At 35.6% G+C, this 22113-nt stretch overlaps 1 protein-coding gene across 1 annotated transcript in view; it reads left to right on the top strand.

Annotated features, from left to right (window-relative positions):
• The window catches only part of SRBD1 (S1 RNA binding domain 1), a gene marked incomplete at its 5' end in the record, with an annotated part of 230095 nt that overhangs the window by 38659 nt on the left and 169323 nt on the right, over positions 1 to 22113 (top strand). Inside the window, 5 exons of the mRNA XM_082672580.1 lie at positions 7675 to 7778; positions 11729 to 11836; positions 15319 to 15476; positions 19284 to 19374; positions 20100 to 20207. Coding sequence (XP_082528706.1) covers positions 7675 to 7778; positions 11729 to 11836; positions 15319 to 15476; positions 19284 to 19374; positions 20100 to 20207 — 569 coding nt within the window. The remainder of the gene's footprint in view (positions 1 to 7674; positions 7779 to 11728; positions 11837 to 15318; positions 15477 to 19283; positions 19375 to 20099; positions 20208 to 22113) is intronic.

Raw genomic sequence — 22113 nt, 5'->3', positions numbered from 1 at the left:
ATATTCACTAGTTTGTTGTATTTTTTATATTCCATATAAAAGTGGTATCATACAGTATTTGTCTTTCTCTTTCTGACTTATTTTACTTAGCATAATACTCTCCAAGTCCATCCATGTTGTTGCAAATGGCAAAATTTTGTTCTTTTTTATGGCTGAGTAGTACTCCACAGTGTGTATCTATATCTGTCTATCTATCTGTCACATCTTCTTTATCCATTCTTCTGTTGACGGACACTTAGGTTGCTTCCATATCTTGTCAATTGTAAATAATACTGCTATGAACATTGGGGTGCATTTATCTTTTCAAATTAGTGTTTTTGTTTTGGGTGTATACCCAAGAGTGGAATCCTGGGCCATATGGTAGTTCTAGTTTTAGGTTTTGTTTTGTTTTGTTTTTTAATTAATTAATTAATTTATTTATTTTTGGCTCTGTTGGGTCTTTGTTGCTGAGCATGGGCTTTCTTTAGTTGCAGTGAGCAGGGGCTACTCTTCGTTGTGTTGCGCAGCCTTCTCATTGCAGTGGCTTCTCTTGTCGCGGAGCACAGGCTCTAGGCATGCAGGCTTTAGTAGTTGTGGTGCATGGGCTTCAGTAGTTGTGGCACGCAGGTTCAGTAGTTGTGGCTCGTGGGCTTAGTTGCTCTGTGACATGTGGGATCTTCCCAGACCAGGGCTCAAACCCACGTCCCCTGTATTGGCAGGCAGATTCGTAACCACTGTGCCACCAGGGAAGCCCTAGTTTTAGTTTTTTGAGGAACTTCCAAACTGTTTTCCACAGTGGCTGCACCAATTTACATTCTCAGCAACAATGTACAGGGTACCCTTTTCTCCACATCCTTTCCAACATTTGTTATTTGTGTTCTCTTTGATGATAGCCACTTTTAATTTAAGGTATGTACATCTTTTTTTTTAGACATAATGTTATTGCACACCTAGACTAAAGTATAGTGTAACATAACCTTTATATGCACTGGGAAACCAAAAAACGTGTATGACTTGCTTTATTGTGATGTTGTTTTATTGTAGTAGTCTGGAACTGAACCTGTAATATCTCCGAGATATGCCTGTAATTCTGAGTTTTTACACAGTCACAATTGTTTCCTATGTCCTTGATACTTGAAGGATAGTTTAGCTCAGTAAATATATATATTTTTAATAATCCAATGATTTTTTTAAATTTTATTTTTTATTTTATTTTTGGCTACGTTGGGTCTTCATTGCTGCACGTGGGCTTTCTCTAGTTGTGGCAAGCGGGGCTACTCTTCATTGTGGTGGCTTCTCTTGTTGTGGAGCACAGGCTCTAGGCGCACGGGCTTCAGTAGTTGTGGCTCGTGGGCTCTAGAGCACAGGCTCAGTAGTTGTGGCGCATGGGCTTAGTTGTTCCGCGGCATGTGGGATATTCCCGGGCCAGGGCTCAAACCTGTGTCCCCTGCATTGGCAGGCAGATTCTTAACTACTGTGCCACTAAGGAAGCCCAGTATAATATTTTTTGTTTGCACTTTCTTTCCTTAAGTTTGTCAAACGTGTTGCTCTGTTGTTGTCTTACTTTGCAAGTTTTTTTTTTTGTTTGCTTGTTTTTGAAATCAGATGCCAATCTAATTCTCTGTTTCTTAGAAATGCTGAAGATGTGGGTCCTGTGTTGTTTTATTTATTCACTTTATTGGTTTTATAGGAGTATGAGGGGGGGATTTAGAATGAGGGGCCTGCCAGTGTTCTTTAAACCTGAAATTCCTCAATGAATCATTTTTTAAATTTACTTTTTCTTCCTTTCTGAATTTTACCGTTATAAGGAGAGGATAATGAAAAAGACGAGAATGCGTCGCTTTTCATTGATAATGTTTAGTTATCTTCCTTAAAAATGTAATTAAAAAAACGGTGGTATGGATATGAAAAGGTATGTTATTATTCTGTGTGTGTGTGTGTGTGTGTGTGTGTGTGTGTGTGTGTGTGTAACATAACATGAAGAGTCTTCAGTTACGCTACAAATACTTCTTGAACACTTATTATGTATTGGTGCCTACTTGGGGTATGTAGATGACATGGTCCCTGCTGTTGAACTTTTGAAGTGTTTCTCTATTATGTCGAAGTTGTTCTTTTTACCTTTGTGTACACTGTAAAATATGTGGTGAAATGAATACTTTTGATAATTGGAAAAATTGTTAGAAGAGTGAAATTTTACTTACCTAGCTATTGTCTACTGATAGAGCCTAATGAAAAAGAGTTTTTAATAAAGCCAGTGACTAAAATACTAAAATTCCTTTTGCAGAAATGATTTTGCTGCTGGATTTTATCTCCCTTTATTTGATTTAATTTTATTGCAACTTTGGAAAAATATGAATACTTTTACTCTATTAAAACTTAGTCTTTCTAGTATTTGCTTGAAAACATTTTGGTCTCTGCATTTTAACTAGTGTGCTTATTAGCACATGTGGCATTCTGAGTTAGTTTGTGGTTGAATCTAAGTTTGTGACTAACACAGGCTTCTAAGTGTGACAGTCTTAAGACCTGAGAAAGTAGAACATTTTGGGAATATCAGTTTTGAAAAACGGACCTGTGTTTTGAGAACTTTCTAGTTATCTTGCAGGCTAGAGTGATGATATACTAGCTCACAAAGATGGATTTTTAATCCCTGTAGTGCTAAGGCCTCATGTCCCTGACTCCAGACTCTGTTTTTCAGCTTTCACCTAGATAGCCCAGCATACAGCATCCCAGAATACAGAAGTGAGGGAGAATGATGATAGACAGTGGTAAAGGAACAGCGGTACCTGGAACTCCTTCTCCAAATGCTGTGGGAAGAGCTGTTATAGCTGTCTACTAAATTAATTCTTCTAGCTGCATCTTGTTTTCTTTCTTCTCCACATTGGTCCTTAATGTGCTACTTTCCACTACATGAATTTGTAACTCAGCCTTCCCATTCTTTTCTGTAGCTTCTTTCACTAATGTCTCACTTTCTTTGTCTTTTAAAATACCTGTTTCACATTCAGTACTGCCATCTACAGTAATTCTGCTTTAACTCTGTATTTACTTTCAACCTCAGTTTTTGCCCCAAGCTCTGTTTCTGCTACTCCACTCCCTTTTATACCATGGATCTTCTATGTTAAGATTTTTTAAAGTTTGACCTATGACTTTACTAGGTATGGTGGGAAAAAAAGCACCCTCCAATAATATATTTTGATACAATAGTGTATTTATATTTTTATTTATTTGGGTTTTTTGGCCGCATTGGGTCTTTGTTGCTGCGCGTGGGCTTTCCCTAATTGCGGCGAGCGGGGGCTACTCCTTGTTGTGGTGTGTGGGCTTCTCATTGCAGTGGCTTCTCTTGTTACGGAGCACGAACTCTAAGCGCACGGGCTTCAGTAGTTGTGGCACGCGGGCTCAGTAGTTGTGGTGCACGGGCTTAGTTGCTCCATGGCATGTGGGATCTTCCTGGACCAGGGATCAAACCCATGTCCCCTGCATTGGCAGGTGGATTCTTAACCACTGCACCACCAGGGAAGTCCCTAATAGTGTATTTATATAAATCTGAATTAAATAACTCTTTTTCCCCTATAATATTGTATTCTGCATGAATGAATTTATTACTGATAAATTCTTGGATGAAGAACTTTTATTTACTGTTCAGTGTTCCTTTCAGTATTTCAGAGAGCTGGCAGACATTGAAGATTTTGTCCAGCCCAAACTAAAGTTTATTTTGTATTAGAAGTTTATTTTTAACTGATTATTTTATTTCTGCCAATGTTAGAAATTTCCTTAGAAATTTCCTTAGAAATTACCTTAGAAATTTAGAAATTACCTTAGAAATTTAGAATTACCTTAGAAATTTCTCAAATATATTTAAAGAATTTTTTTAAAGTATCTGTAATTTTTTAAAATTTATTTATTTATTTATTTATGGCTGTGTTGGGTCTTAGTTTCTGTGCAAGGGCTTTCTCTAGTTGCAGCAAGTTGGGGCCACTCTTCATCGCGGCGCGCGGGCCTCTCACTGTCACGGCCTCTCTTGTTGCAGAGCACAGGCTCCAGACATGCAGGCTCAGTAGTTGTGGCTCACGGGCCTAGTTGCTCCGTGGCATGTGGGATCTTCCCAGACCAGGGCTCGAACCTGTGTCCCCTGCATTGGCAAGCAGATTCTCAACCACTGCGCCACCAGGGAAGCCCCAGTATCTGTAATTTTTTAAACTTTGAGGATTTGTTCTATATTTAACATTTTACTTGAAAATACCTTTAGAATTTATATAAATTAAGGTTGCTGTTTTCCAGAGTGGCTATACCATTTTACCTTCCCACCAGCAGTTTATGAAAGTTCTGTTTCTTTACATCCTCACCAATACTTATTTATTGTCTATCTTTTTTTATATATAAATTTTATTTTATTTTATTTTTGGCTGCATTGGGTCTTCGTTGCTGCACGTGGGCTTTAGTTGCAGCGAGCGGGGGCTACTCTTCATCGTGGTGTGCAGGCTTCTCATTGCAGTGACTTCTTTTTGTTGTGGAGCACAAGCTCTAGGTGCGCAAGCTTCAGTAGTTGTGGCACTTGGGCTCCATAGTTGTGGCTTGCAGGCTCCGTAGTTGTGGCTTGCAGGCTCTAGAGCACAGGCTCAGTAGTTGTGGCACACAGGCTTAGTTGCTCTGTGGCATGTGGGATCCTCCTAGACCAGGACTTGAACCTGTGTCCCCTGCATTGGCAGGTGGATTCTTAACTACTGCACTATGAGAGAAGTCCCTGTCTCTTTTTGATTATGGCCATTTTAGTATGAACTGATTTCTCATTATGGTTTTGGTTTGCACTTCTCTTCTAACTAATGATGTTGAGCATCTTTTCATGTACTTATTGAACATTTCTATATTATCTTTGAAAAAATGTCTCTTTAGACCTTTTGCACATTTTTGTTAGGTTGTGTCTTTTTATTGTTGAGTTATAAGAGATATTTGTATGTTTTAGATATAAGTCCTGTATGTGATACATGATTTGTAAAACTTTTCTCCTGTGCTAAGTGCTTTCTTTTCAATTTTTTGATAGTATCCTTTGAGATATAAAAATTATAATTTTGTTGAAATCCAATCTATTTATTTTTTTCTTGTGTTGATTATGCGTGTGGTGTTTTACCTAAGGCCTTATGTAACTCAAGGTCATGAAGATTTTCTCAAGTATTTTCTTCTAAGCATTTTATAGGTTTGGTTTTTATATTAAGGTCTATGATCAGTTTTGAGCTAATTTTTGTGTATGGTGTGAAGAAGCTGTCCAACTTCATACTTTTGAATTTGGCCATCAATTGTCCCAGCATCACTTGTTGAAAAGACTGTATTTTCCCCATTTAATTGTCTTAGCACCCTTGTTGACATTCACTTGATGGTAGATGTATAGATTTATTTCTGGACTCTGAATTCTATTCCATTCATCTGTATGTTTATCTGTAATGCCAGTACCACACTGTCTTGATTACTGTAGTTTTGTAGTAAGTTTTGAAATTGAGAAGTGGAAGTCCTCCAGGTTTGTTCTTTTTTTACAAAATAGACTTGGTTATTCTGGGTCCCTTGCATTTCTATATTAATCTTAGAATTAGTTTGTCAATTTCTGCAAAGAAGCTAGCTGGGATTTGATAGGGATCACATTGAATTTATGAAGTAATTTGGGGATTAGTGCTATTTAGCAATATTAAGCCTTTTGATCCATGGACCTGGGATGTCTTTCCATTTATTTAGGTCTTCTTCAATTTTTTTTAAAAACAATATTTTATAGTTCTCAGTGTATAATTCTGAACTTCTTTTGTTAAATTTATTGGAAAGTATTTTATTTGTGCTGGTGGTATGGTAAATGGAATTTTAAAAAATTATTTTTAGGGTGTTTATTGCTAGTGTGTAGAAATTGATTATCCTGCAACCTTACTGAACTCTATTAGTTCTAATAGTTTTATAGTGGTTTCCTTAGGATTTTCTGTATACAGATCATAGTATCTGCAAATAGTTTTAACTTCTTTCTTTTCAATCTAGAGGGCTTTTATTTCTTTTTCTTGCCTAATTTCCCTAGATAGACCCTCCAGTACAATGTTGAAAAGCAAGTGCAAGAGGAGACACCCTTGTAATCTTAGAGGGAAAGCATCCAGTCTTTCACTATTAAACATTATGTTATCTGTGGAGTTTTTGTATGTGCCCTTTATCATGTTGAAGAATTTGCTTTCTCTTCCTAGTTTCTTGAGTATTTTTATCATAAACAACTGCTGGAATTTTCTCAAATATTCTTTCTGCATTTATTGAAATGATCATGTAATTTTTGTTTTTATTCTATAGTTATGATGTATTACATTACTTCTTTTTTGGATGTTAAACCAACCTTGCTTTTCTGGAATAAATCCCTTTTGATCCTTGTGTATAATCCTTTTTATATGTTTCTGGGTTTAGTTTACTAGTATTTTATTGAGAAATTTTACATCTATATTCATAAGAGGCAATGGTCTTTACTTTTCTCTTGCAGTGTTCTTGCAAGAACAGGGTAAATAGAGTCAGGAAGTTTTTTCTTCTATTGTATTTTTGGAAGAGTTTGTGAAGAATTCTTATTAATTCTTTTTTAAATGTTTAGTAGAATTCAGCAGTGAAGCCATATGAGCCTGGGTATTTCCTTCTGGGAAATTTTAAAATTACTAATTCTATCTCTTGTTATAGATAATTTTGAATTTTCTATTTCTTTTTTATTCTAGTTTAGAAGTTTGTGTCTTTTTAGGAATTTGTTCGTTTTATTTAAGTGATCTAATTTGGCATACAGTTGTTCATAGTATTCTCTTATGATTCTTTTTATTTCTATAACATTCATATTAATGGCCCCTCTTTCATTCCTGATTTTGATAATTGGAATGTCTCCCTTTTTTCTTTGGTCACTCTAGTGAAAGGTTTGTCAATTTTGTTGATATTTTCCAAGAACCAACTTTTGGTTTTGTTGATATTTTTTGTTGTTTTTCTATTCTCCATTTTATTAATTTTCCCTCTGTTCTTTATTATTTCCTTTCTTCTTCTTGCTTTAGGTTTGTTTGCTTTTCTTTAAGGAGTGTTTTTAATGTGTTTTAAAGCAATTGTTCTTTTAATATATTAATTAAAAGCAGAGACAGGTCGATCTGCATTTAAATTCCTCCTTTGCTACTTGCTAGCTTTGTGATTTAGGAAAAGTTAGTCTTAGAAAAATTATCATACAAGAGTAAGATGTTAATACATACATCACTGGTGGCTTTGAAGATAAATGAGTTAATGTATTTAAAGTGCTTAGATGGGCCTGACAATTAGTAAGTGCTCAATAAATGGTAACAGTAGTTATTAAATATTCCACTTAGAAATTTCCATGTTTGTATTTATCTTAGTAATGTTTTTTCACAAATATAAGAAGTATATCCTTCTAACTCTAGATGATCAAAAACTTTCAATTAATAGGATCTGAAATGAGATTTTTAGATCAACACTATCTCTTCCTGTGAATATTATAGGCTTTGTACCTGTATTTTATTTTGAAAATACTTGAAAAAATATAAAGAAATGATTATTTTTGAATACATTCTTGGTAAATAAATGAATACAAAATTGATATAGCTCTAGGCTGGATAACCACCCAGTTTGTTTCACAAATATTGACTGGTTAAATTGATCATTTATATATTTTGTGGATCATCAGTCTTTGCCATATATGTTTGCACTCAGATTCTGGCAATTAACCGCGGAGAAAATTTGAAGATACTGACGGTCAAGGTTAACATTTCTGATGGAGTGAAGAATGAGTTCTGTAGGTGGTGCATCCAAAACAGGTCTGTTTATAGATTTTTACAGAATATTCTTTTTTTCATTTTTAAAATGCTATATTGAGATCTATATGTACTGATAATGGAAAGATGTCCATTGTGTTAAAAAAAACAAAAACAGTGACAGGCAATGGATATAGTGTCTTGTAGTGAAGTGGATGGACCTAGAGTCTGTCATACAGAGTGAAGTAAGTCAGAAAGAGAAAAACAAATACCGTATGCTAACACATATATATGGAATCTAAAAAAAAAAAGGTTCTAACGAACCTAGGGGCAGAACAGGAATAAAGACATAGAGAATGGACTTGAGGACACGGAGAGGGGAAGGGGAAGCTGGGACGAAGTGAGAGAGTGGCATGGACATATATACACTACCAAATGTAAAATAGATAGCTAGTGGGAAGCAGCCGCATAGCACAGGGAGCTCAGCTCTGTGATTTGTGACCACCTAGAGGGGTGGGATAGGGAAGGTGGGAGGGAGACGCAAGAGGGAAGAGATATGGGGATATATGTATATGTATCGCTGATTCACTTTGTTATAAGGCAGAAACTAACACACCACTGTAAAGCAATTATACTCCAATAAAGATGTTAAAAAAATTTTTTTTTAATTTAAAAAGTACATATGTTGTGTATGTTTAAATAGGAAATATCTGGGAAGTACATAAGAATTATTAATAGTGATTATTTCTAGGGAGAGAGACTTTTACTATAATCCTGTACCATATGAATCTTTTATAAAGAGTATATTTTCTTTTATGAAAAATGAATTAATAGAAACATACTGTATATAGTATATCTGAAATGTTTTGTTTATTAAGGATAATTGAATCAAAAATTTATCAGATATTATAGGAATAACAGATGAATGACTGAGGCTGGCTACTAGCTTTTTTTCTTTTTTAAAACTAGCTTTTAGTGCCAATGCATAGGATAGTCTTGTAAATTATTCTGTCCGCAAATGTCTGTCATATCACTTTGGGAAAATGCTACACTAAATGGTGCTGCTTTTTTCTTGTGGTAGATTTAAGGGGAACTATATCCTGTATCCATTTTTATTTTAAATGTGGGAAAATGAAAGCTAGATGGAGAGAGCCTATCTTTATCTATAGATACCGAATGTGGGGGAATATATTTCTTTGCCAAAGTGGAGAATATTTCTTTGTCTGTAATGGGTGAATAAAGCATGTCTCTGTCAAAAACATACGTATAGGCCCTGGGTCTTATTCATTTGTTTACAGTACTTTCCTGACCCCCCGTAGGTATTTGAGTTTGTGACCTCTGTCTTAATTTGTATGCTTCATTGTGCACATCTTACATAGCATGTATTTTGTATTGTGAAATTTAGTTAAAGTGAGGTCCTTCTTAGTTTTATTCAGCAGTGTTTAACTATTGAATTAGAGGAAGAATCAAGTTTTACAGTGATACCCTGTAAGGGAAACCCATTGTATTTCCTTTAAGTTTAGAAGTAATAAGGTCTGTGGCTTCGCTATACTGTTTCAGGTCCCTTCGAGTGCTAAATGAATAGATCACAGGAAGCCAGTCAAGAGACAGAAATTGCTGTGGGGTGAGGAAGAAAGAGGAGTTTCTGTAATGCAGGAAGTGAGTATAGCTGGGTCTGTGGTCTAAAGGTCACTGTGAATGAGTATAATTGAGGCATCCTTAGTTATAAAATAGACCCACAGCACTCTGTTCCAGGGAGGTGAGCAGTCACGCCACAGGAGAACCTTGAGGTTTAAGGAAGCCTACTGGGGCTTCCGGAGAAATTGGGTATCTAATGTTAAAGATTTCCATTTTTTTTCCTACAAGCAATGTGGAAACCTTGGTTTGGCTTTAAAGGGAATGACCCCCCAGCAGACATCGGATAGATTCATTATAAGAATCATTCCTTTAGGGCCTTCCTGCCTCTAAGGACTCTTTTCCTAGTGTATTGTCCCATGACCCAGGGCTGTCTATGTTCTCTCCTAACTGGCCAAGCTCCAGAGTATGGTGATAAGAGCCTCAGTAATCTGGCTACTGCCATACTTTCTAGCCTCATCTACCCCGCAACCTGATCCTGCAGCTTTATGCCCTTGTATTACTAATCTGCTTCTAGTTACTCGAGCTTATCATGCTCTTTCATGCCTCTAAGCTTTTACATATGGTATGGTTTCTTCCCAGAATGCTTTTATTCCTTTGTCTTACTTGGTAAACCACAATTCATTTTTTTAAAGCCGTCTCAGATGTTTCTTCTGGGATGTCTTTGTTTGACATTGAATTTCCCCAATTAATAACAACAACACAGCTATAAGTTTTATTGCACTTTGCTTTATTGTGCTTCACAGATATTGAGGTTTTTTGTTTTTTTTACAAATTGAAAGTTTGTGGCAACCCTGTGTTGAGCATATCTATTGGTACCATTTTTCCAATAGCATTATTTTTTTGGTTAAGGTATATACATTGTTTTCTAAGACATAATGGTATTACATACTTAATAGACTACATTATAGTATAACCATAACTCTTGTATGCTCTAGGAAACCAAAAACTTCATGTGACTCACTTTACTGTGATATTCACTTTATTGTGGTGGTCTGGAACCAAACCCACAGTATCTCCAAGGTATGCCTGTAACATAACAAAATAATATTAATAACTTTCTAATTCATATCCTAGTTCTCCCTACGTTTCATGCCCTCAGGTATAGGTGACAGTAGGGAGAAACAAGGATTTGGATGGAAGGAAGGATGTATGACCTGCCTAAAAGCACTTTCGTTCAAATTAAAAAACAAAACTAGACTCAAATAATACCCTTCTATGGAAGGGATTCAATTAGTTATTATTATGTAGCCTTTGGTGTATCACATTATAAGTAAGGGAGATGACAGTGCCCCTGAAGTATATTAATGGTTTATTAGGAACCATTGATAAAATATTAATGTTTTCTATTCAAGAGCCATTGAAGGACATGGGCAGAGATGCTGTAGAAGTAGGGAACACAGAAGTGGTAGGACTGAATTTGTTTGTCCTTTTTAGCTTGTGTTTTTCTCTTACTGTTCTTTCTCCAGTTTCTACTAACAGTGGGTTCTCTGGCATTTGTATTTATCAGTATGTATGCAGATACACTGCCTAGTAGAACAGTACAACCTGAGGAATAGAGTGAGTTCTACTCAAGGATGACGAGGCAAAGGTTAGAACAGAGTTTCTCCTTTGCTCAATCTACTTTAACTCTCAGGAAGAGATTAAGAAATGGAAAAAGAAGGACATAGTGCTTGTCTTAGCTTCGGCTGCCATAACAAAATACCATAGACTAGGTGGCTTAAACAACAGAAATTTATTTTCTCCCTGTTCTGAAGGCTGGAAGTCCAAGATCAAGGTCAGGCTGATTTGGTTTCTGGTGAGAACCCTCTTTTTGTCTTGCAGACAGCAGCCTTCTCATTATGTCCTCACCTGATGTGGGGGGAGAGAGAAGGGGGTGTCTGATATTTCTTCTTTTAAGGGCACTCACTAATCCTCTCATGGGGGCCCTACCCTCATGACCTCATCTAAACCTAATTACCTCCCAAAGGCCCCGTCTCCAAATATCATCCGATTTGAGGGTTAGGGCTTCAACATACTAATTTTAGGGGACATAATTCAGTCTATAGAAGTGGTTCAGTAATTTTTTGGTGACTTTCTCATATCTTAAAAATTTTTACCATTATTAATAATGCCTTGGGGACTCTCCCCAGAATAGGAAAGTTTTTTCCTCCCTTAAGTTTTATGTGTTACCATGGTTACCAGGTTTTTAAAAATAAGAACTCCAGATGTCATAGTAATAATTTTCAGACATCACTGTCTCTCCTTACAGATTATGTTACTTTGGATTCAATAAAGTTTCTTCTCCCCTTTTCCACTTCCTCTCTGCTCTTCCAGGAGCCCTTTTATGGCCTTATTATTGTTACATCAGTTTTAGTATAGGCTTTTCTTTTTTGCAGGTGGAGACCACGTGGCTTTGCAAGGCCAGAGTTAATGAAGATCTTATACAACTCACTGGATGATTCCTTTAAACGCCTTATTTATCCTCTCCTTTGTAGAGAGTTCAGGTATGCATCTTGTCTTATTTAACTTTCTGGACTGTTTACTTTTATGTATGGTAATAGGCCCATTAAAGCGTGTAGTAAATATTTGTTGATCCATTAGCCAATCAAAAGAACTGAGTCATAATCACAGAGTCTTAAATTTAAGCATAGATTTCAATCTGTAGAGGCATTCACATGCATAGATCACAAAACACAGCTCTTAATTACGGTATACTTTTCAAATCTTGACCACTTAATGTGTACCCCTTCCAGTTCTGCAATACTAGTCTTGCAATTTGACAACCAAGCCAGACAAATGGTTTTATTGATGAGAGATTTGGCTTGGGAGAAACAAACTAAGAAGTTAATGGAGAAGTTAGTTGGCAGCAGTTTTAGAGGTAAAAGAGCCGAAAAAAGCATAAGGATATCAGGGGAGCACGTGATGAATGTATTACTATGAGAGAAAGCTAATATATATTAGCAGACGGAGTTGTTTCAATGAATAATTATCAGCAGTGATGAACAAATATTAGGAGATTATTAAGGTGACCATCTAAATGGACTAGCAGAAGAACTAAAGGTTACAAAGAACTGCAAAAGAGGTGAGGTACCGAATTGTTTTTAGGGGAGGAGGTGGACAGAAATGTTGGGAGGCAAAAACCCTCTTTCCTGCTTCTCTCTAGCCTTTGTCTTGGTAGTCAATGTTTAGACACCAGCCATGCCTTCATATATGCCTTTCTATTTGCTATAGATTTTCTTCATTCCCACTTATTTAGTGTTTCAGCAAGGGTCACCTGGAAACTATAGATTTCTAGACATCTCTTCAGCCTCACTAGAATTTGTAGCAGCCTTTATGTTTGTCTGTTTTTCTTTTACTGGACTTGGCCATTGACTTTGGAGGCATTTAGAGTCAGGAGTGAGCAGGTACTATTAAAAAGGACGTATAGCTCCTTTGTCCAACCTCTTTTTTATCAAAATCATTCATTCTCTTGATTCATCCTTTTATCTTGTGTTCTCATGTCGCATATAATGTCCAGTGGTGCATTTGACATTTTTGCATATATTTGATGTGAATAGCTTTACTGCTTGTGGAATAGTTTCATTGAGATTTAATGTGTGCAGTTTGCTGTGGGATTATTTAATGTATAATTCCTCTCCGACTTCCATTAGCAGTGGCAAGCAAGAGCACTTTCCTCCTCTTTTTCTAAAATGCCTGTGGTTAAAAAATATGTCTTATTTCATTCCATAAGTTGGTTTGCAGACATTGTCTACAGATGTGTCTCTTCATAGAAATACTTGTAATTACCTGAAACAGCAGTTGAGGGGGAAAACCCTCAATTGATTTATTAAAGTAATTAAATTACTTTAATTCTCTAATTAAAAAGAAATTTGTCCAAATGCAGAAAAATTGAAAGAATCAGTAAAACAAAGGAAAAAAAAACCATATAATTTCACCACGTAGAGATAGCCATTGTTAACTAGACTTTTCTCCATTCATATGTGTGTATTAAAAGAGATCAAATAGACTATATTATTTTGCAGCCATTTTATTCAGTTGACTATATAAGATTCAGAGTCTACTTCTGCATTTTTGTTTCCATGACTGTCATGATCTTTCATCCCTGTGTCATTTTTCACACATACCTCTTTCATGAAAACTACATTATCAGTATTACCAAGTGCTGTCTATTACGCCATCTTTTATTATATCTTGAATTTTGCTTCCTCTTTATCTCCATCTTTACTAGGAGAAAGTATATCCATGGTTAGTTCAGGTTATCATCATTTCTTGTCTGAATTACTATACTAGGATCATAGATGATCTCTGTCTTGTATTTTCTAATACATATTCCACATTGCCATCCTTAAATTCCCATCTGATTATTTCATACTCTTCTACTTAAAATCCTTCAGTGGATCTTCTTTGTCTCCAGGATAAAATCCAAGCTCTTTAGAATAACCCTTTGTGGTCTGTGTTTTTCTTCCTCTGTAGCCCTTTGTCTTGGTATTTCTTTTTATTTTATCATATGAAGTTACTTGCTTTTTCTATAAATAAGCCATGAGCTTTGACATCTGCTGCTTCTATTGCCCAGAGTGTTTTCTCAATGCTCTTCAGCTACTATCCCTGCCTTTGTTTGCTTAACTATTACTTATCCTTCTTGATTCACCTGAGAAGACATCTCTTAGAAAGTTATCCTAATTTAGCTATCCCTACCGTGTGTTATACTCATCTGTTTATTTTTCTGTCTCTTCCACTAGACAGTGATCTTCAGGGTAGGGATTTTTTCAGCTTTGTATCTCTTACATCAATCACAGTACTTTATATAAGATTGAGTACAAGTGCTCACTCAATAAATAAAGTTAAACGTGAAGATTTAGAGATACCTGAAATGATATCTTCATGTTGCTTGGCTGAATGCAGGGAGAATGACAGTGAAATATTAGAGAAGATGAGAGAAAAGCCATAAGAAGCTGAATTAAGCCAGGAAAACAAATGTTGGTTAGCTGTATGTGCCTTTAGATATGTAGATAATTCTACCTCAACGCTGATAGAAATGTGCCCTGAATTGCTTTTGCTCTTGTGGCCATTGGCATGCAGTTTGTTTTTAACCTAGGCTAATAGAGAAGACACACTTTTAATAAATTCTTTTGAGTTTCAGGAGATAATATGTTAAGAACTCTTGTTAAATAGGCAAATGGTGTAAAACTTAGTTTCCAAATGCCTTTAAGTCCAATAGAGATATATATTTTTATCCTAGAAAAAATTTGAAAATTAGACTTTTAATAGCTTCTCTGGATAAAATTGGGAAATTATTTATGTGAGACAGGGTTCTGGACTGGTATTAATATCTGTGGTCATGTCACATCACTGTGAGAATGACGAGGGGATAGATGTGGGGAATGGAATAAAGTGAGAAGATGGCCTTGAGATATATATAGGTGAGGGTATAAAACTAAGCATTGTTGGAGGAGGCTACTTATGATTCAGTAATTGACCACTAATTATGTGTTTATATTTTTAATCAGCTGATAAACTTTGACATCCCATGTAATGTCCAAATCTTTATACACCCTGTCTCTCTCATATACACAGGTACTTTATACATGTAGATTTCTTATATAAGGGTGAGCAGATAGAGGAGTGTAGGTATGACAAACTCAGCAGGTTTGATACCACAAAATTGTTTGAGGTATCTGCATTACTGAGCTTAGCAAAAAGAGACTCAATATAATTTTGTATGTGATTTTTTTCTCTTAAGTTATTTTGTTATAATGAATGCTCCAATAAGGAATAATTGTGTTCTTTTTCCAGAAGAAAATTTGAATGAATGAAAACTGAATACTTTATCTTTTTTCTTCTCTTTTTCTATTTCTAAAGATCTTAAGTTATTTTGTTATAATGAATGCTCCAATGAGGAATAATTGTGTTCTTTTTCTGGAAGAAAATTTGAATGAATGAAAACTGAATACTTTATCTTTTTTATTCTCTTTTTCTATTTCTAAAGAGCCAAACTAACATCAGATGCAGAGAAAGAATCAGTAATGATGTTTGGACGGAACCTTCGTCAGCTCCTTTTAACAAGCCCTGTCCCAGGGCGTACCTTGATGGGAGTGGATCCCGGTTATAAACACGGTTGCAAATTAGCTATAATTTCTCCTACCAGTAAGCATACCTTTCAGCGTTTTATATAGAAGTTGTTTGGTTGGTCATAAATTTCACTTCATATACTTCATGAGGATTTGGAAATAATGCTAATTTTCAAGGAACAGAAGATGGTTTTCTCACAAAAAGTGATATAGGAATCAGGATGAAGCTTCCTGTTGGGCCTGTTTGTAGCCTCAGTCAACATTTACTATCATTTATGCACTTTCCTAGGTCACAATAGATATATTGAGGATTAACTGGGCTCAGACTTTAATAACTCTGCTTATCCCCCATCAACTTCCGTTTATACTGACTGCATTTATATATGATACATTTTGATTCTGTGTATATTTTATTTTTGTTTTTTTAAAAATATTTATTTATTTATTTGGCTGCATCGGGTCTTAGTTGCAGCATGCAGGATCTTTTTGTTGCGGCACACGGGCTTCTCTAGTTGCTGTGCGTGGGTTTGTCTCTAGTTGTGGCACGTGGGCTCCAGAGTGCGCGGGCTTAGTAGTTGCAGCTCACAGGCTTAGTTGCCCTGTGGCATGTGGGATCTTAGTTCCCCAACCAGGGATTGAACCTGCGTCCCCTGCAATGGAAGGCGGATTCTTAACCACTGGACCACCAGGGAAGTCCTGATTCTGTGTATATTTTAAATACCATGAGACATTTTTATTGTTTTGTCCAGTCAGTATTTTTTTTCCTGTTTACTCATTTATTTGCCCTTTCTATTATCTTCATTTCTTTCTGCATTTCTGTGTTTCCATTTGAGATCACTTTCTTTCTTCCTAAAACTCTAGTCTGTTTCTTTTTAATGTGGATCAGCTAGTGACAAATTGTCTCGTTTTTTTTGTCTGAAAGTTTCTGATTTGCCTTCGGTTTTGAAAAATATTTTTGCTGGGTGTAGAATTCAAGATTGGCAGTTATTTTCAGTGCTTTAAAGATGTCATTTCTTTCTTTCTTTTTTTTTTTTTTCCTGGCTTTTACAGTTTCTGTTGAGAAGTCAGACAAAAGTCTTATTATTGCTCCTTTGAAGGTGATAATTTTTTCCTCTGCCTGCTAAGATTTTTTCTTTGTGGCTTTCAGAAGTTTTCTTATATGCTTAGCTGTTTGTGTGTGTGTTATTTATTTGTTTTGGAGGGAAGGGGATGTGAATTCTGCTTGAGGTTTGTAGACCTTCTTGCATCTCTTTCTGGAATTCTAATTACGTGTATTTTAGACCATTCAATTTCCTCTTCTATTTTCAATTCTTTTATTTTTTTATTGATTGTCTTTAAGTTAATTAATCCTCTATTCTGCTATGTCTAATGTGCTATTAAATCCATCCATTGAGTTATTTATTTAAGTTATGTTTTTAAGTTTTTGAATTTCCATTTGGTATTTATAAAAAATAGATTACAGTTCTGTGGTGAACTTCTTCACCTTTTAATTTTTTTGATTGTTTACATTTTTCTTATGTTTCTTTTGGTTTAAGTTTTCATTCCTAGAATAACTTTTTCTTTCATATTTAATTCATTCCTAAGTTCTTTCATCTTACTTCTGACATTTCTAATTCTGATTTATTTTATTCTCATTTTCTCTAATCTTTTTTTTTTTTGGTAGCTTGTTCTTATATATTAGGTTACAGTTTTTCCTCTGTTTTGGGGCACATCTTTCTGTAAGGACATCATACTAGTCTTTTTTATTTCCTGATTTGAAAAATAATCATTCTATATGAAATTTGACTATGATCCTTTTCTGTTGCTTAGTTTTACATCAAATTAGTTTTTCTCAACTTTTAGGATGGAAAGCTAGCTGTATATCTCTAGAACTATCATTTCTACTTTTTCCAAACTATTGAGAAGAAAAACCTTATCTATTTGGATAGAGAGATAACCTTATACTTTCTGAAATTTGCTTTCCTATTGCTTTCTTTCCTTTTATCTAGACTTTTTTTCCCTTTTGTCCATACTGTCCTTACCTTGCTCAATGTGAATATGATGCTCAACAGTTTTTTCTCTGTGGGGTTTTGTCTTGAAAAGAATGTTCTACTTGTTAATTTCAAGAGTTCAGAGATCAGAGTTTTCCAGTCCTTTCTGAACTTACTGTGCAACCTTTGTACTGACCTATAAATTACAGTATGCAAAGGTCTTTTCCAGTTTTACTTTCTGTTCTCAGATGGGCCAGTTTTGATTTCCAGGGAAGTACCTTCTGACATTTTGAGGCTTCCTCCAATCTCAGGTCCATGAGATACTCCATTGTTTCTCTGTGCCTCCTCCCACAGAAATGCTGATGCACATTGGTCTTGGTGGTTATTGGTGCATTGTTCCCACCTGCTCACCTTTTGTGTTTTGTGGGGATACTTTTTTTTTATAAATATAGTCATGGGTTTTTGATTTTGCTGTTCTAAGTTGCTCTTTTTTCATGCTGTGCATTTTTACAATAAACGGGAAGTATATTCTGTCAGTGTTTTTTCCTGAATCTATTGAGCTATCATATGGCTTTTGTCCTTTACTGTATTTGTATTGTTTATAGAATGGTTCTTTTTAAAATTTTATGCACACATACATACATACATGCATATGTATTTTCAGTCTGTTTTGGTAAGACTTTTCCAAGAATTTATCCATTTCATCATTTAATCTAAATTAACATCAAGTTGTTTATAATAATCTCTCTGTATCTTTTAAATTTGTGCTGAATCTCTAGTTATACTCCCTTTTCATTTCTAATATAATTTACTTGTGTCATCCTTTCTTTTACTTGATTGGTATAGCTAAAAGTATGTATTTTTCTTAACAGGTGATTTAAAATTTTAAGCTTCATTGGTCCTCTCTGTTTTATATGTTTTTTTTCTATTTCATTAATTTCTGCTTTTTTAACTTTATTATTTTCTTCCTTCCACTTCCTTTGAGATTATTCTGTCGTCCTTTTCCTAACTTCCTAATTTGGTCACTTAGCTCATTATTTCTGTTCTTTAGGAGTTACCCTCAAAATTTAAAATATATTTCTGTCTGAAATATAGTACAGAGAAGCTCACAGTTCATAAGTATGCAGCTGAAAAAATTACATAAGGTAAAGAAATTTACATATCTACAACCCAAAGGAAGAAATAGAATAGTATTACAACACTCACTGATATATAGTAAATATTCAGTAAATGTTAGCTTTTACTATTTTTTTTTAATTTTATTTATTTTTTGGCTGCGTTGGGTCTTCATTGCTGCATGCAGGTTTTCTGGCTTTTTCTAGTTGCGGCAAGTGGGGGCTGCTCTTTGGGTGGCTACTCTTCGTTGCGGTGCGCAGGCTTCTCATGTGGTAGCTTCTCTTGTTGCTGAGCACAGGCTCTAGGTGTGTGGGCTTCAGTAGTTGTGGTGTGCGGGCTCAGTAGTTGTGGCTTGTGGGCTCTAGAGTACAGGCTCGGTAGTTGTGGAGTATGGGCTTAGTTGCTCTGTGGTATCTGGGATCTTCCTGGACCAGGGCTCGAACCCATGTCCTCTACATTGGCAGGTGGATTCTTAACCACGGCGCCACCAGGGAAGTCCCAGCTTTTACTATTTTTGATGTTAAGTGTTATTAAAAATCATTTCTCTTTTAGTATCATGGCATATTATCTAGTTGATAATGATTTTTGTATAGCAAAACAGAGTTCTAATAACTTTGGAGGTAACAGAATTTCAGAATGCTTAAGGGGGAATCTGATTAAGGAATATGAAAGATTCAGACTGCATTTTAAAAGGTGAACCAGTCCCCTTTTCATTTCAACTTGCTTAATCAAATCAGTGGTGTGTTATGTTTTGTAATTTCTTACAAAATGGCCTTTTCTTTTCATTTTTTCCTAAGGTCAGATACTTCATACCGATGTGGTATACTTGCATTGTGGACAAGGCTTCCGAGAGGCAGAGAAAATAAAGAGGCTTTTGCTGAATTTCAAGTATGAAAATAAGTAACCTTTTGAGTATTTCAGTGGCTCAGCCAATCAGAGATATCTTTGAAGTCCGTAATTTGGTGGGAGGGATTAAGGGAAGTGCCTTGGTGTTAGAAAAGGAACCATGTAAAACAATGCTGGGGCAAATTGCTGGAGAACTCTACATTTGGAGACTCTGGAGGAATGCTACTCCCTTCCTCTGCCGCCTTCACTAAACAAAGGTGGTAATATGACCAAAAGTGAGATTTTAATTCTTCAGTTTGGGCCTTCTCTCTCTTTCTTTCTTCTTCCCTCCCTCCCTCTCTCTCTCTCTTTCTTTTTCATGGATCTGAGGAATGGATGTGGCAGTAGTTAGAGAAGCTTCAGAAATTACTTGAAAACATATCACATAATTCAGTCATAATTCTTTATTATGGCTTAGAATGTTCCAGAGTTTACTTACTCATGTCTAAATTTCATTCCTTCTAGATGGGAAGAAAGCTGACTATTCTTGAGATTGTGTGACCATAAGACATTTCTCCACTGCCTCCTATAATACCAAGTGCAGGAGCAGTGTCTTTGATTCTACATAAGTCTGCGTGGCCCCTGTGAGATAGTGGAGAGATTGCTTGGATATATGAGAGAATAAGAGCATCATATAATACTGTTCGTGCATTCTGTCCATTTTCTCCTGATTGATTTAGAAGTGTGCCTTGATCTCATCCAGTTTCTCATTCTGTTTCTCCTTGAAGCTGCAGCACAGTGGTGATTGGAAATGGAACTGCCTGCCGGGAAACAGAAGCTTACTTTGCTGACCTGATAATGAAAAACTACTTTGCACCACTGGACATTGTTTACTGGTAAGGATGTTAGGAATGTTTGTTTTCTTTGAGAGGCAAAGGAACTTCTGAAGTTCCTTCTGTGATAAATTCTCCCTTGTCTTTTTAAGATGTACTTCTTATTTGCCCTCATATCACTTCTTCCTATTCATAAGAGCTTTGCAGGACAATGTAAAGTGTCTGCGTCTTGGAGAAATTGGCATTTCAGTATCCTGAAACCGCTCACAGATGCAGCAGGTTAGGGCTTACTTGAATTCATGGGATTTTCCAGGCAGTACTTTGTGTGATGGCTCTAGCTAACTAGTGACTAATAAGTAGAATGGTGTATAGGTCTAGCAGCTATAGACCATGGATAACTTAGCCTTCTTCTCCCAAAGTTTTGATGACTATGAGTCATTGGCCTTCAGAACTGAGAGCCAAGGTAAGTATTACAAATTAAAAGTGTTTCTTTTCTTTTTTTTTTAAAGCATTTCTGATGTTCGTTTCTTGTTAATCTCTTCATCACATGCTCTCATTTTGTATAGGCATACAGTTGACTTCTAAATAACTTTGTATTAGCATGACCCATTTCTTTAGTCCTGCTCCTAGATCTGTAGTAGTTTTGCTGTCATTCACCATTGTTTCCTTACTTTCCCTTTTAACCTCAAATGGCCACCTTTACCTTTTCCAAAGTATGGTAGAATGCTAAATCCTAAAGGATTTAATTCAGGAGAGAAGATAGTTATAATAGATGATATCTAGGGGAGAGCATGTAAGAGCCATCTCCCACTGCTTTTTGAGAAATGTAATAACTAAGAATAGTCAACTGATAAGTATGGGATCAGGTTCAACAAAACAAAGCCAAAAGCCAACACAGGAAGAAGAATTCTAGGATCCATTCAGATAGGCCAAAAGAGAGGGGTCTTGTATTTAGTGTAATATTCCGTGTGCCAAGAGTATAATCAAGATGTTAGAAAAACAAATGCAGAGTAACCAAAGGGGATTAGAAGGTCAGGGACAAACTGTAGGTGCCATGGGATCATGGTTCAGTAAAGGATCAGGTTGAATAGTTTGGCTCAGCGTTTTTCCCTCTCCTTCTTATTCAGTTTGGTCTGGGAAATACTGTGGATCTTCTCTATTCTGGGAATTGCACACGTACCCAGTCCTTTTGAGAACCTACCATAAGGACCTGACATAGCAAATACAGTTTATTTCAGGCAACTTCTTTGATTTCTTTTTAACTTGTTCACATTAATTAGATATATCTTGGGTACAATTATAGTGATTATAAATAGAACTTTCAAATTATTAGAAACATTAAATAGTGAATAGTGAAACACCTGAATTTGCTTGCTTACAGAGGCTCTCTTTCTTGAACTTGCAGCAGTATATGGTAGTAGAAAGAGGATGAGCTTTGGAGCCAGACAAATCTGGGTTCATCTTTTGTTGTCACCATTTACTAGTTATGCAAGTTTGGAAGACTTACTCTGCCTCTCTGAGTTTCTCTTTCCATCATTAAAATGGGGAATGCTTTTGCTTTCAGTAACATTTTGAAGTTTTCTTTATAATTATTTTTTATATTCAATATTAAAACTTTCTTTTATATGTCTCTCTTTTTGTGTTTGTATTAAGAATTACTTTACTACGTTACTTTATATCTCTATGAAGGAGCACTTTTTTAATGTTAGTTTGGTCCCCCAACCATAGTACAGAATTCTTTCATTGTTTATAATTAGTTTTTCAGTTCATTTTCTTGGATTTCAAGAGATATGATATGGTCATATCATCTGCAAAAGATGATGAATTTATCAGTTCTTTTTCTAGTTTTATACCTTTTTATTTTCTTCTCTTTAAAGGTATCATGCAGTATCTTTGAAAAGCTATTAAATAGTAGTAGTGATAGTGGATTTTTTTTTTCCTCTTTTAATTTTATTAGAATGCTTCTAGT

Source organism: Grampus griseus (assembly GCF_964374135.1).
Source record: "Grampus griseus genome assembly, chromosome: 15".
NCBI classification, from domain to species: domain Eukaryota; kingdom Metazoa; phylum Chordata; class Mammalia; order Artiodactyla; family Delphinidae; genus Grampus; species Grampus griseus.
The sequence above is the reverse complement of the archived record's forward strand: the minus strand, read 5'-3'. Positions and strand labels throughout refer to the sequence as shown.